Raw genomic sequence first — 15,973 nt, forward strand, 5'->3', positions numbered from 1 at the left:
ACTCTGACTCACGCTCCCGACGTGTGCTCCTGAACTGACCCCTCCCCACGCTCCTGCTGCAGCCCCTGTACTCGCTGGGGCTTCGTGATCAGTGCTTTCCACCAAGCATCTTTAGGTCCTGCCCACCCCAGGGACCGCTGGCCTCCCCACACGGTTCTCCCCTCTGTGCCCACTGTGAGAGGATGCAGCTGTCAACATAAAAATAGCCGTCAGATTGCTTTCAGTGGCAGCTGGTGGGGAGGCAGGGAGGCCTTGGTGAAGACTGCCCCACGCTGATCAGCCTTAGAGCTGAGTGAGGAAGAAGCCCCCGGTCCTGTTGGGGGCTGGGCACCCACACTGCACTACGACCTATGCGCCAGGGAGCTCAGTGGTCTCTGACCCCCACACGCACCTCCCTCGGAGCGAGAGGATGCACTTCCTGATGCCCAAGGGAGGCGGGAGTCACAGGCTCACGTTTGGTGTCCTGATCCGACCCCACCCCCGCAGGACTGGCCAGCTGCCAGGCTGGGGACAGTGCCTTGCTCAGGGCTCGTGTTTGCTAACCCTTTTGAGGGTCTAATCCCACTTGGAGGACACGACATCATGCCCGAGGGACCTGGAATGCTGCTTGGGAAAAGCTGCTCAAGTTCTGAGGCTTGGTAATGCGCCGGAGGACGAGTGGTAGCCTGCAGGAAGGTCTCGTCCCATCGCGAGGGGTGGAGTCTAGACTCAAGTGCTTGGTTACCTGTGAAAGGAGCACAGACAGCGTCCCAAACGCTCTGCTCCTCCCTGAGGCAGGAGCCAGCACCTTCCTTCCTGCAAAAGGTGAGGATGGTGGGCCTCGTATAGTCCAGGTGGCTGGCACATGATCCTCCAGGCACCGGGAACCTCTCTGCAGCCTGGTCTGTGCTGACAACACATGCCTTGTTCTTCAACACCTCCAGCCATTCAGTGTGTCACACATTGAATCTCATCTCCTTGTTTAAAAGAGTACTGTGTTGGAAGGAAATTCCTTGGCCCCTCTCTCTAGGGAGCAAGGAGTGGGGCTGAGCACAAGCAGTGGCTTAGAGTCAGGCGATCCCGCCTTGTCCCCATGTCTCCCTCATGAGAGACAAGCTCCCGATCATCATGTGACTTTGGGAAGCATCTGCGTCTGAGCAGGGCTCGGCGCACGTCTGTCAAGGGCCAGGTGGTGAATGTGTCAGGGCGCTCTCTGCCTCCCCTCTCAGCCGTGTCATGACAGGAGCCCCAGGCAACATGTAGATGGCAGGTAAGGCTATGTCACAATGCACACGGACCTGTGTGTCACCTCCAGTCCTCGTGGCTAGGTGGCAGGGTTTGCAGCCAAGCACACCTCCTTGAGAGAGCCTGCGTGTTCCTGGAGCCTGTGTTAGGCCTGAAGCTTGGGGCTACTGCATCCTCAGTGCAAAGCACACCTGAAAAGTCCTGAGCACCCGGCCTGCCTCCACTGCCGGGATGGCTTTCCATGGTTAGTTGGTCTGGCCCCCACATCCCGCGGAGCCATTCAAAGCACGCAGGACACACACACGGAGTCTGTTGGGCTGCCCGGCCAGGGCTGTGCATCTTGTCGGCTACAGGGGCGCTGGCTCCCTGGACACGGGCTCTCTCAGGGCACGCGGGAGTTTAAGATTCTAAAACTGGATCCCTTCCCTTCTTTTAGTGGCCCCTTACTGATGATGGCTAGAGAGAGAGGAGCTAGGCTGCAACACGAACTGAGTGAGGACCCAGCTCTGACGGGGACGGTCTGACAGGGAGCCCAACCCTCGCAGGCCAACACTGTCCTGTCCTGGTGGCAGTTAGGGCCGTCTCCAGAGTCTGCCTAGGGCAGGGAGATGAGGCAGGGTGGGCTTTCTGAGGAAGCATCCACGCCCCCAGACTCCTGAAGGAGAGAAGGACCCATGGGACCTGGGGAGCACAGGACCCTGAGACCCAGGCAGCCAGGCGGTGGGCTAGGCGAGCTGTTGGTGGATGGGGGAGGGGGGGTTGTGGGGGGGTTGGTGTTGTGATAGAACACAGGGCTTGGGAGGGTCTTCTTCACTTTGCTGATGGGCTGTTTGACCAGCCGAGATGCAGAGTTAGATGAAGCTCCACCTTTGCATCTTTTACAGGCGGACTGTCCACTGCCCATCACTCCCAGAGAGTGCTTCATCCACGGTGACTTTCAGCGTGGTCGTGTAGCATTAGCGCCCGTTAGTGACCCTGTAGAATTGCTCGGTTTGGGGAGATTTTGCCTAAACTGCTCCATTTTCATGAGTCATGTCAGGCACACCCCCAGCAGGAAGAACTCGGAAGAGGGTTGGGTGGTGTGGCTGGTGTGGCCTCCCCATCGCCCACCCATGAGGCCCAAGGGGCTTGGACACACTGACTGTGCCCACTTTAGCAAAAGGAGTTTGAGCAAAAATAAGCACTTGGGCTCTCCATCTGTGGACGTGACCAGTCAAATGCATGTCGTCTTTTGACTAACCTGAAAGAAGCCAACAGGTGCTGGAGGGCTCTCATTTGCATTTTTTTCTCACAAAATCAAACTGAAGGCTAAATCTTGTCTCTCCACTCTGACCTTCCCACCCCTCCCCACCCACTGGGCACCACAGAGTTCTTGGAAGATGTTATTTGTGGTAGAGTTTCCTAAATTTAGCCGGTGCAGAAGAATCAGTGGCCAACGGGGACGTTAAGAAAATGCATCGTCAGTTTAGAGCCTGGACTTAAGCCGTGTTATGTGAAGCTAAGGGAGGACTGTCTTCTGCGTGGTTTTCTACAGTAGTTTCTTTGAGACTTTTGCTGGGGTATCAGCAACTAAACAGAGAGGTGGTGGGACCCCCACCCTCTGGACCTTCCCTGTTCAGTGTTTTATGCTGATATCCAGATGCATTCTCTCTGTGGATATAGCTTGTACTTTTCCCCCTTAAAACGCTTAAACTGAGGAGAAATACTAATCAACTTGCCGGGACTTGGGTCTGGCTTTCACGTATATGAGTGATCTGGGCATCCACGTGGGCTTTCTCCACAGTGAGACTCTGCCAAGGTGGGGGGCCGGTGAGCAGTAACAGACCGCAAGGCTGTCAAACCTGGCCCATTTGTCTGTAAGCAATTTCAGGTCAGCAGTTGGGTCTGTGACCTTTAAGAGTGCGCCAGACTGCTTTTTTCAGGGTTTGCCTACCTTTAGATTTATATAAAAGTTCAGAAGCTGTCAAATTCATAGAGAAAGTAGAAGGTTCTGAGGGGCTGAGGCGGGGTGGGAGTTAGTGTTTAGTGGGGCAAGTTTCTTTTTGGGAAGATGAAAATGTTCTAGAGACGGATGGCGGGAATGTGAATGTGAACACATGTAATGCCAGTGAGCTGTGCACTTGAAATGGTTAATCCTGTGTTATGTATACCACAGCTGGAGAGCATGAGTGTCCCAAGGAGACAGACTTTTTAAAATTAGCGGGCTTGTTTCTGATCAGGTGTGAGACAGTTCAAACTGAATTCTTTTTAACTTTGTTTCTTTTCTGGAGTCAGCGTTTTGGGAGTGTGGTGAAACTAGCTCTCCTTGGGGTCTCAGCTTATTTTCTTAGTCTCTGCAGTGCAGCCCTGGTCTTTTCAGGGGACCCCCGTGCACACCCGTTCTGCTGCTGACACTGAATGGGAGAAATGGGAAAATGAGGCTTCTAATAATGTCATTTTGCCTGTATTTCCCGATATCTGCCCCATAGGAGCCCCTTCGCCTCCCACTGACGTTTCCTCGTACCTTATAGGTAGGCACAAAGGAGTTGTGTTCTCTAAGGGGTCTCTGTTAGCCTTCCTGGGAGAGAGAAGACAGCTCTGCAGGGCTGAACTTTCCTTTGAAAAGTAAAATGTCAGCAAGGTTCTTCAGAAGACTCTTACTTATGATGTTTCAGAAAGAAAAAAGCAGTGACTTTTAGAAATTGTACTTGAAACAAGCGAGAGTTTGATCCCTTTACGAGTCCTGAAATCAGACCCTTGGCCCTGCTTTTCAAGTACTTGCCTATGTATCATTTTAAGTGTCATCTTTAGTTTCAGGCCCCAAGAAAGGTGAAAACCCTACTCTTGGTGGTTACTGTGCTTGTTGAAACAGAAAACTGAAAAGTATTAGAACCTTTGAGAATATAGAGTTAGAAAGCTGTAACATTTTGTTCAAGAAGAGCCTCTGGAATGCTTTCTGAACTTTCTTCTCAGTCAAGTGCTAACTCCTGCTTCTTTTAAAACCTAACACAGAAGCCTAATCCAAAAAGCTGTCCTTGGTGATCCCGCCTCACTCTTCCTTCTTCCCTGTATTTCCCTACATTTGTGTCACACTAACTGATGTCACTTGGTATTTAGAATATTCAGCACATGTTTTTTGCCCTTTCCTCCCTCTGGTTCCCATTTCGTCAGTATTGATGCCATTCTCAGGACATGGGAGGACATTCAAGGTGTCATGGAGCCCAAAGAAATCTGTGTTCTGTCTTTGCACTTCAGGGCCAGCTTTCTACACTGTAGAGAGTCTGTAACTTGACATTTATCAGTTCCATAAAAGCTTAATGTTAATTGTCTTTCCACCAATCACTTTTTGGAAATACTGAATTTTTATTTATTTAGTAAGAATTTTATTTCAAAAAAGATAATTGATTTTAGGGTTTTTAAAATAATAGGGGTAATATGAGGGAGGAAATGCCACCTAACAAATGCTATAGTAATGTAAACATTGGTGCTATTTGTATTACTTACGAATTTTTCAGATTGCTATAGAATTTTGCCCTACAATAAGATATCTTCTTTTTTGCTAAACTTTCCATAGCTTAGCTAAACACACCATGGCCCTTATTCCTGTCTCTGCGAACTCCAGCACTACAGAATGGGCCTTTGTTTAGGTCCAAGCAGATGAAGAATCTATTTCACATTATCCTGAAACATTTGCAGAGCCTGTCCTCTAATACTGGATAATCTCAAGTGTGTCCAGCTTTCTTGTTAGTGCTGAGGCCCTTCACGCTGCCAGCAACCTAGCTGTTTTCTGAATTAGTAATTAACTGAACTGTACACGTGTGCAGGCATCACAAGCCTTCTTTCAGGCACCTCATGTTCTGCAGTCTGGCCTCTAAGGAGATGCTTTGTGCTTTGTTAATGACTAAGCCAGGATAAGTAGACATCCTGGGTGGTGAGCAACTGAGCTTTTTTGGCAATTTTGACTCCTTTCTTCATTGCATTTGCATAGTTTGTCCCCTTCCTATTGTAGGTCACGGTGAGCCGCTGGGGCAGGCAGGCTGGAGGCTGACACCTGGAGCATGTGTGTGTGGTGTGCCTCCTGCGTGGTGTGGCTCTAGTTATCGTGGTCCCCAGAATAAGGCCTGCATTTCACAATAGCTTTCTTCCCTTCTACTATGCTTATAATATGGTCTTCGTGTTAACTGGTCTTCACCGTGTTCTCATCATTCACCAGACATTAGGAAGGACCTGCTGTGTGCCAGGCATCGCTCCAGGGAAGGCTATTATTGTTGTTATTGTCTTTGAGAGAACAAAATCTCATACTTCATATTTTCTGTGCCTTTCTTTGAAGCAGAGGGTCTCCAGATTGATGGCCAGGGGCTACTTGTTCCTCCTCAGATGCGTCACAGACAGAATGCTATAGTGGCCACACGCCCGTCCCAGCTGGCCCAGCTGAGGGCCCCGCGGGGACAGGAGCAGTCTCCTCAGCCTCTGTGGGCCCAGAGGGGGCGCCCCTGGCCATCTTGCCTTGTTTTCTCCTGCCGTGTGGGGCTGGCCCCTTTCCCTCTGTGCCTCGGGCACCACCATGGGAAAGGAGACCGCGACAGAGAACCCCAAAGAAGTAGAGTGCGTTCGGCACACTACACCGGTGTCGAGCGTGGACGCCAGCCGTGGGCCGAGAGCTGTTCACCTACCTTCTTCTCTTCCTCCCCTCCATTTCTCTCTCTTCGCCAGACACGTGGGCTTGGCTGGCCCTGGATTCTGCTGGAATCGAGGGGCTGTTGGTTGGAATGTGTAGCAGCAGTTGTTGCCCCAGGGAGGTACCCTCCGCGTGTGGCTGGGTGGCCAGCTGCTCAGAGCAGCGGTGCCAGGAGCACGGCAAGTGGAGGCTCTGGAGGACCGGTCGGCAGGGAGCAGGGGACGCATGTGGGAGGGGAGCATCTCACAGGCTTCTGGGCCCAGTCCACAGCCAACCCTCACTCGGGAGCAAAAGACAAAAGAGTGAGTGAGTCATTTCAATGGAGAATTATGAGCTGATCAGCAAGTGTATCTACACCACGGCTTGTGCAGCCTCGGTGAGGGAAGGTGTGAAATGACTCTTCCAATAGTATCGTTTCCTTTTCCCTTTTCCTTCTCTTTAAATCGGAGCTCTCAGACCTCAGTGGTCAAGAGTTGCGTTAGAACTTCAGGCAGCTGCCTCGCTTTTTGCAGTCGAACAGAGGAGCCCAGGGAGAGGGGACAAGGAGAGGGGGCAGAGAGAGGCAGGAGACAGTGGACAACGAGGAGAAGCTTGAGTGGGCATGGCGGGGGTGGGGGTGGGCAACCTGTACTCACGTTCTTTCCCGTAGCTGACCTTGCGTTTCCCCTTCGCCTATGAGGCGTTTGGCCCCAAGTGATGTGCTGCTCTGTGGATGAGTAGCTATAAAACTCATCTTCTTTAAAATCCAGAGGGATCTTAGTTGGAAGATGTAATGATTGACTCAAAACTAAAAATATGTATGTGAGAGAGAGAGAGAGAGAGATAAGCAGGAAAAATGTTGTTTCTGGCCTCTCTAATGGTGGGAGACAGGCAGGGGAATTGTGTCCCTTAACCCTGGTGACTCATTTGAAAAGACCCTGATGCTGGGAAAGATTGAAGATGGGAGGAGAAGGGGACAACAGAAGATGAGATGGTTGGATGGCATCACTGACTCAATGGACATGAATTTGAGTAAATTCCGGGAGTTGGTAATGGACAGGGAGGCCTGACATGCTGTTGTCCATGTGTCCATGGGGTCACAAAGAGTCGGACACGACTGAGCGACTGAACTGAACCCTGGTCTTAGTTACAGACAACAGTTTCCACTCTGAGCCATGTCAGCAGAAGGGGGCCTTTTAAGGAGTCCAGGCTTGTGGTCTCCTCAGAAGAGCTGGACAGACAGGCTGTCTTCTGAAGCTCCAGGGACAACATGCAGACCACAGTACATAACTGCCCATTGTGACCCGCTGCCACGTCCACCCCGCACTCCCCGCCCAGGCCGCCCCCTGCACCTGCTGAACAGGTGCTCTTCGCCTGTTTGACTCTTCCCATGTCCTGTTTCCGAATCAGCCTTGAGCAGGTGTGTCAGATGATGAAACCAGATCCCAGGTCTGCACCCCAACAGCAGAAGTTGAGAAACAGTCAAGGTAGCTTCCGTGTTGGAGTGTGGGATCTATAGCACAAAGGACCATGTGCTCCTTACAAGACAGCACTAGCAAATACAACACCAAAGTTCCTAATCATGTGAGCTGACGCTACGATTTCAGTGTCCCAACTGCAAAAAAATGCAAATAATGTAGAAATAACACTTTTATGGCTTCAAGTGCTGAGGTTGCTGTGGTTGTCTGTACCCTGGTTCCACATATTTCTCCTCCGTTTACACTCAGGTTGGTTATTTTTCTGGTCTGTTCCCCCCACTGGTTTTCTGTGACATGGTGGCTGTATTCTGTTTGATTAGGCTATCACGAAAGAATGGTTTAAAAGTGGTTTATTCATTAATAAGTCTTCATGGAGCAATATTGCTTTGCAAAGTTTGCTGAGATTTCTGGACTCTACTTTGACCTGACACTGTAGAGTTTTGGAACTGTACCTTAAGTCCCTTTAAAGAAGAGGTTTTAATAAAATTCGAGTTCAGCATGATTTTTATAGCACAAATTTGCATAAACATTTTTATAGATTTTTATAGTGAACAATATGAAGTTCATTTTTTTCAAACTGAGTCATTCTTGTAAAAAAAATTAGCTTGGGATATAAACTTTGACTGTTCTGAAAAACAAGCAAAATCATTTCCACTGTGTGAAGGTCCAAGTACTTCTTCAGTGGACATATTACTCTCCCTGTCCTGGGACTGACACATAGCATGTCATCATGACAAGGCTTCTGTTCTCAGTGCTTCCTTTCTAGCCATTCAGGGTCTTAAATGAAATAGGTTAAAAAGTAGAGAATATGAATGCACATTGGAGGTGACAGTTTTGAAGCTCAGTATGTGGACACTTACCGAGAAGTACTGTGATTATTCTGCTTTTTGTGTGCACACGGTCATGGAAAGTAACCAGGAACCTTGATTAAAGAGTTTCCCCCCAGTTCCTTGGCAACAAAGGATGAGTGAAAAACTTCTCCTTTTTATTTTTTATTTTTTGACCTGAGTAAATAGTTCCTTTAAATATTTTTCTCCACAGAGTATCATCTTTTTATTTTATATACTTTTTTATCATTCCACAGGGGGTTAAATACCTGTGCATTCCAGCAGCGGATTCACCATCTCAAAACCTGTAAGTTGTTTTCTTTCTGTATTATTTGGACATGTTAAAGGGAAAGGACTTGCAGTCACCAGAGCAGAGGGACCTTGGTGCCTGGCAGCTGCCCTGCTGGGAACAGGAGGCCCTCCAGGTCTGTGCTCCAGGTGGCTGGTCCTTCAACTGAGTGGCTCTGGCGGTGTGTGTGTGTGAGGGACTGATCTTGTAAAGGGTCTCAGACCATGCTTTAGCATGTTCACCTTTCCCTGTAAACTGTTGAATTTTGTGGAGCAGAAACAGAACATGAGCCACAAATGCAAGCTACACATGTAATTTTAAATTTTCTAGGTGCCACATTAAAAAGTAAGAAAGAGAGAGGTCAGAACAATTTTAATAATATGTTGTATTTAACTTGGTATACCCAGAAGTACTACCAATGCAACATGTGCTCAGCATTTTAAGGATGAGATATTTGCATCATTTTATTCAAACTAAGTCTTCAAAACCTGGGGTGCTGTTTACACTCACAGCACCTTCCGTCTAGACCAGCTCTGTCTCAATGTCCAGCAGTCCCACGTGGCCAGTGGCTACCCCAGGGGCCAGAGTACTTGGGGAGCTTGTCTGAGTTGAGAGACCAGGCTTTTCTGGTTAGGAAGGCCCTGCCCTCTCTCTCCCACAGCTGGAAGCATCTCCGTCCAAGGAGAGAGTCATAATCGCTCTCTTTTCTAGATCCCCACAGTTGCACGAGGTCCGTGGGACTGGGCTTGGGTGGATGGGGGACAGGGATTGAAGACCCACGAGGTAACAGCTGTGACGCCACCCTGCTCGGTGTCTGGAGGTGATGTGGACCAGTTGACTTTTTCCTGAGCCTGGATTTGAGCCAGACAGCTGAGAGGCTCAGGAGCTGAGGACATGGCTGTCCCAAGCATCCATCGACCAACTTGTTTCACTGCCTGTTTTCAGTCAGATACAAGGACCCTCCCAGATGACACATAGCCATGTTTCAGCAGGAAGAGCTTCTGTAGTTTGAGGATTTGGGAGTCCAAGAGCTTGTCAGCATTCATCTTTCATGGCTCTCAAGCTCTATTGCCTACAAGTCCTATATTACAGAAATGCAGACCATAAAAATCTTACCCCCTAAAGGTTGTCCACTGCTGAATATCAGCCAGCCTTAGTTTTCCACTGCTGGAGAGCAGAGGCATCTTAGGTTATGCAAGAATTTTGTGAGATCCTACCTGTTCGGAGAAAAGGGGAGCATAGTCAGATAGGCTGATGTGGGGAAGACCGGGGGTTTGGGGCAGGGTGGGTGGTGCAGGTCGGACCAGGAAGGGGCAGGGGAGCCTGGCCGAGAGGCAGCAGTTCCCACCCAAGGTCGTGTTTCCACACTGACTCTCCATGTTAGGAAAAGTCCATCTTTAAGATTGAAGATGATAGGGGAAAGACTTTACAGGGTCACTAGGAAAACAGTAGTAGCCTGGATATGGGAGGAGAAGTATCAGAGAACTTCCTTGGTTACTAGTCGTGTCGAGAAACAGAAGTGGTTGGAGGGCATGGTGTGTACGGAAGGAAGTGAGCCACTGCCTTTCTCTCGAGACCACAGCAATCTTCTGCCCATGTTTTGGTGGCTATTTTTAGAATGGTTGCTCTGGTCTTATCTCAAACCGAGATTCTGACATGCTGTTGAACTTGTCAATACCTTATTGGCATTCTCACTGTTTGGAGGAGTCTGATTGCCGCACCCTCTGGGCATTTGTAGTCAGGGCGGATGGCCGCTGTGCTTGGACCACCCTGCCCACCAGGACTCTCCAGCTTTAGTGCTTTGGAGAGGGCAGCACTGGGCTTGATGTCCAGGGGTGAGGACCCTGACCCTGCCCTGTGCGGACATTAGAAATCTCAGGTTCAAGGCCACCTCCATCGCCTTGGGCAGGTCGTTCTCAGGCCCCTGAGCCCTAGTTCTCTCCTCTGCAAAGGCCTGCCTTTAGCGTTTGTGGAGAGGAGGCCATGTGTGGAAGTCTTCTCTGTGACCTCCAAGCACTTTTGAAAACAAGAGTGTGTTTTTGTTCAGAGTGCATTGGTGTGGCCTGAGAGTCACAGGAAGGGCCAATCTGGTACTCAGGAGGATGTGCCCCCGGGAAGGACGGGGACTGAGCCTGCCATAGCCTGTCCCCTGACTTCTGGCGTCTCCTGGGTCTGCTTCTTCTGGCAAAACCAGCCCAGCGACAGTCAACCTGGGCCTCTAGGACTAGCTTATAAGATTTGAACTAGTTCTCTCCTGTCCCAAACATGTACAGAGGTCTTGTAAGATGTGTGATTTGCCTTATTTTAACCCTTTGCTTGTATCTGGATGAGAGGGTGGTCGGCAGGTGGGTGCTGCAGTTGGAAAAGGGGTCCAGACCATAATTCATCAGAGATGGGGTTATGCTCATAGGCTCGTAGGCATGTGGGTGAGTCTTTGGGGAAATGTTTATTTTTGATGCATTAGTAACAGCAGAGCTTACACACAAGTAAGACTTTGGGTGCATAAGTGTCCATGACTCTGTAAACGTGTCTTGCTTTAGTGAAATACTATGAAGATAGTGAAGCTTGGAATTTGAGTGTAGTTCATATGTTAAGAGACAGCCTATGAAACACCTTGAGTTTCTCTTTGCTCGTTACAGGTGTTTCATTGGAAAGCACAGCCTGCAGTTTAATGGTGAGCGTGAGTGCACGATACAGCTAGTCTACTAACGCTGACAGGCAGGGCCCTCGACTGTGTGACCTCCTCCTGTGCTCGTTACTCACCAGACAGGGCAGCGTGTGCAGGCTGACTGTAAGCCCTCAGCTTCTGTACCCCCATTCAGTATAGACAGTCAGGACACACAGCCTCCTCGGGCTCTGGGACCCGGCTAGAACCAGGGTCCTTGAGGTGAGCAGTTTTCTTCTTGGTGCCTAAGAGTTCTTATATTTAGGGACAAAGTACATTCTAGAAAACTGTATTGCTTATTCATTTAAACAGACTTAAAAAGTTGTTTCCAACTTAGGATTTAAGGTTAGTATCCTAAATCTTTACCCACACATCCCTGTAGGAATTCTTCTTGCTACTTACATCAGCCAGAAGCCATGACCTTTGGAGAATAACTGCTTTCAGTCACTGCAGAGGCTCCAGAAAGGTCAGTTTTCTGGCTTGGCCATCTCCTCACAAACTCCCCCTCTGATCTTCCAGGAACTTAAATTGCAGAAACCTGGTTTGAGATGACAGTTAACACATCAGAATTTTAGCTCGGTTCCCCCAACCACCCTGCCTCACAAAGTCAGGAAACGTGAAAGTTCAGGGTCTCATAGTGGCGACAACCCCGATCCAGGCCAGTGTGTTCTGCTTGATTTGCAGAATTATAGGCATCGTAGGCTTTGTCTGAGACACACACACCTCTTACCAGTGGCTGACGTGCAGTGGTTGAACTGAGGCTTCTGGAAATGTTTGCTTTTGCTTTCTCTGTGTGCTTCCTCAGGCGAGTCATTGTAACCTCATTCTCTCCTCTGCGAAATGTCTATCTCACACAATTTCTGTAGCTTTAGGTGAGGTGGTGAAAGTGTTTACAGACCCTAAGTATCTCCAAAGAATTAGCTTCCATTTTCTGCTTATTCAGGAAAGGAGTGTTCACATGTCTTGAGAGTGAGTGGTTGGAGGTATTGCTGCTTATTCATTCTTGTTTTAATATTTTTCAAATTGTTGCCTGTATTTAGACACCATAAGAGGAAGGTTATCATTTTGTCTTCTCTGAGGAGCTGGCAGGTTTGCATCTTCACAGCAGAGCCTTGATGACAACAGAGGCTTGAGAGCCAAGCAGGGTCTAAATTTCTTGGGGTTTTTGTGGGGAGAAGAGGCGTCAGCGATGCAGAGAGCTTGAAGTAAACAGCAGTAGACCCTCCTTGCCTCTCCCACCTCCTGTCTTTTTGTGTGTGTTTTCTTTAGTTTAGCTCAGCTCATGTTTCTTGTACTTCCAGCTCTCTTTTTCTCTCATTTACATTTTACTTTAATGTTAAAAAGCAGTTTTGCAAGATTAGAGGTAGGTGGGCCCTGGAGTACTGTCCTACTTCCAGACAGAAATGCACATACATAACTCCTGAGGACTTTGTAGCAGAAAGGAGAAATGTGTAGAAAATGTGTGTTGCTTTCTTTGTAAGATTTCACCTATTCAATGTAAAAACTTAGTTTTTAGTCTTAGACTATGTTTCTTGCTTTTGGTGGGTGAAACTGTGAAATGAAGAGGTGGTAGGTGGTAGAGAGGGTTTTTTGTTTAATTCTTTTTAAAATGACCTTATCTGGCACAATGAAATGTACACTACACATGCTTCCCCTGACTTTTCTTTTTTTTTCCCCCTGACTTTTCTTAAGTGTTGACAGTGCAGGAAATGTAGGACTTGGGGAATCCTTGACAGAAGCGTGTTGAAGGCCATGAGGTCTGCCGGGTGGGGAAATGTCTCTGTCCTGCTCACCTCTGCTGCGGTGAGAGCTGCACGGTCAGTGTGGGGCCCCAGGGGTGGAGCCGGGGGCTGGACAGCTTTACAGGAGGAAGAGCTAACTGATCTGAGCCACCCCCAGAGCCAGTGCCCAGGAGAACACGCCACCCATGCGCTTTGTTTTCAACATCTTTTCTGAGGAAAAACCCCTGAGGATGCTGGCCTTTCCTGGGCTTTTTCTCCTTTGCTTTTCTATATACATACTGCACACACTTGTACACACACTTGTACACACGTGTACACACACTTGTACAGACACATGTACACATACTGTGCACACATGTTTGAACTCTGATGAGGGTCAGGAGAAGCAGCCTGGTCTGTCTGCTGGCTTTGGGGGAGCCCAGCTGCCCGCATGGTGCTGGGCCAGACCTCCCCCAAGCAGAGTCCTTCCCGCCACAGACCCCTCAGTGCGGACCACAGCCCGCACATCCTGCCATCTTGGAGTAAGAAGTGATTGTTCAGGTTCAGAGGATGCACATGGCATGGCATGGCATGGCTGTGCTGGACCCATCTTCCTGACCTTCCTGAAGGTCAGGGAGACCCTGCTGGCTCTGCTCTTGGCCTCTGGGTGGGTGCCCTGGCCGTGAGGAGGGCCAGCACTGACCGCAGAGGAGGAGCTGGGGGTGCTGGCCACTGCCGGGCTGTTTGCCAGCCCCACGGAGGACAGCGCTCGCCAGGCCCACACGTCTGCTGCACTGACAGAGCTGCACACTCACGTGGGCGTGCTTCCTGTGGACGCACCCTGCCGGCTGTCCCCCGACAGAGCGCGCGCCACGTCTCTGCGTGGAAGTAAAGGCACAACGCGGAGACCAGGAATAGGGAACCTGCCGCCTGTGGGGGTGTGCTTCCATCTGGGCTTCTGCTTTGATCTGGGGTTGAGCAACAGAGGCCTGAGCCCCGGGGGTTTCCCGCGATGGGGGAGGGGCTGCAGTGACCAGGCCTGGGCTCCCGTCATGAGCTTCCCTGGAAATGACCCACCCTGGGGGCCCTGAGAATGCCTGCCTCCTGGCTTTCCTCGGAAGAGGTGCTTCTAGGAATGTCTGTCTGGCGCGGCCTTGTTGCCCGGTCCTGTCCATGAGTCAGGTTTCACGGCGAGGCTTGGAGCAGGCCCTCCGTCAGCGTCCTGACTCTCCTGCCCTCATCCCGACACGGTGGTGGGCAGGAGCTGTCTGTGGGCTTTTCCTGGACTTAACGCCTGATGCGGACAGAAGTGATGGAGGAAAGGCCGGTGGGACCCTCCTCTCGCTTCCTTGTCTGGGGCCCCTCACACGCTTGCTCTGGGCTCAGGTCAGTCTGCACGTCACCCTGCTGATCACACCCCCGCCCTAGGGGTCCAGGAAGGGAGCTCAGCTGTCATCTGTGCAAGACGTCGGTGACCTCACAGGGCCGACACATCCCCAGGACAAGTCCCTGGCCTGGCGTAGACTTCGCGGTGTATTCTGAGGCCACCCATGTCCTTCACAAGCTCAGGCTACTATGTCTCGCCTCCTGACTGCCTCTTCCTTTGCTGGTAGGAGGTCCATCCCATCCATGGAGGACCACAGAGCATGGACTGCAGTGTGGCGCGTCCTCTTGGGAACCCTGTGTGGTTGCCTTGCCACTGTGTGGCCGGCCTGAGGGACAGAGGTGACTGCCCTCAGCCGCCAGCTAAGGCTGGCATGAGCCTGGGGTCTGGGCACACGGCCCGGCTGCTGGCCTGTCTGCAGGGGAGACCATGGTAGGCGGAGCCGCTCCTCGGCCACAGGAGGGTCTCAGTGTCCTTAAACTGTTGCACTTGTTGATGTCAGGTAGATGGTGCCTGGCTGTAAATAGCAGGATTGACAGTGTTTTAAGTTATAAAGACATTGATTTACTTCACTCCCTGCCTAAGATGCCCAGGGCAAGTGCTCCAGGTCTGGGCAGTAGCTCCCAGAGCCCCCGTTGCACCCTGAGGCCTGTCGTCTGTGGTCACAGGGCAGCTGGCCCAGCTTTGGGCACCAGCTGGCCACCCAGTGCCCTGCAGGAAGCCTGGGGCAGAGACCCTCCTTTTGTCAGGAAAGGAGCCCTCCTGGAGTCCAGCCCCAGCCTCCCCTCTGCTTCTCTGTGGCTGGAACTGCAGGGAAGAAGGGAGCTTCTGACAGCCTGGAGGGGTGGGGACGGATGAGCCTCCGCCAGCCACCGCCCCCCCCCAAGCCTCCTCGGCCCTTCCTTGCCCCCAGCCTCGGCACTTCCCATCAGAAGAGCTCATGCTCAAGGCGAGTTTTACCTGAGATAAGTGATGGACGCACCCCGCCCTGGACGCTGTGCTCAGCGCTGGGCAGCCTGACCCCTGGGGCCACCGCACTCCTCCCTGCCCTTTGCCCGGCCTCTGCTCCAAGGTCTCTGCATGTCGGGGTCGCTGCAGTGTCTTCCCTTGCCTGTCTTACACCATGTCGGTTTAGGGGTGGCGCTTTAGTACCCGGGGTCGCCGTGTGCACCCACATTGGGAGCATGTGTGCCCAGGGAGGTCAGCAGAAACACCCCCACCTCACCCTGCCTTGTGGTCTAGCTGGGTCTCCACTCAGAGTCTGGAGTCTGTGGGTGGGACCCTGGCCCCTCCGCACACGGCAGCCTCAGGCCGTGTGAGAGATGCCTGCCCCAAAGTCCTCTGTGCCTGCTGCCCGGATCCAGGACACTCGGCTTGCTCAGTTGCTTCTGCAGTCCACGCCTGGCTGAGTCTGTGTGCCCCACCTGAACCCCCTGTTCCTCTGGGGTTCGTTCACCCGGTCAGCCTTCATGGAACCGCAGACCTATGTGTGGCTGCGAACCACGTTCTGTGCATCTCTGAATCTCTCCAAGCTTGGCAGAGTCCCTGCTGCACGCGCAGTGCTCAGTAGGTGGTGTGCTTTCAGCCCATGGGCAAAATCCACTTCAAGGCAGGAGACTTGGGAAAGCACAGGCTCTGTAGTTCCCCTGAGAGTTTTCCTCGACTCGCTGCACGGTCTGGACGACACTGCTGGGCGTGAACCAGGGGCGGGAAAAGAGGGCTGCTGAAAAGTGAAAGTGAAAATGGCTC

At 51.2% G+C, this 15,973-nt stretch overlaps 1 protein-coding gene across 12 annotated transcripts in view; it reads left to right on the forward strand.

Moving 5' to 3' along the window:
- The window catches only part of DUSP22 (dual specificity phosphatase 22), a 47,710-nt gene that overhangs the window by 23,512 nt on the left and 8,225 nt on the right, over positions 1-15,973 (forward strand). For 3 of the 12 annotated variants that reach the window (XM_070464156.1, XM_070464154.1, XM_070464160.1), the window contains 3 exons: positions 8,423-8,472; positions 11,502-11,585; positions 12,812-12,936. In XM_070464156.1, the coding sequence (XP_070320257.1) occupies positions 12,872-12,936 (65 nt within the window). In that variant the 5' untranslated portion in view covers positions 8,423-8,472; positions 11,502-11,585; positions 12,812-12,871. Of the gene's footprint in view, positions 1-7,215; positions 7,588-8,422; positions 8,473-11,093; positions 11,129-11,501; positions 11,586-12,811; positions 12,937-15,973 lie in introns of those variants that run through there. The other 9 variants (XM_020884219.2, XM_070464152.1, XM_070464153.1 and 6 more) reach the window with 6 other exon arrangements.

The sequence above is a fragment of the Odocoileus virginianus genome, unplaced genomic scaffold (assembly GCF_023699985.2).
Source record: "Odocoileus virginianus isolate 20LAN1187 ecotype Illinois unplaced genomic scaffold, Ovbor_1.2 Unplaced_Contig_19, whole genome shotgun sequence".
NCBI classification, from domain to species: domain Eukaryota; kingdom Metazoa; phylum Chordata; class Mammalia; order Artiodactyla; family Cervidae; genus Odocoileus; species Odocoileus virginianus.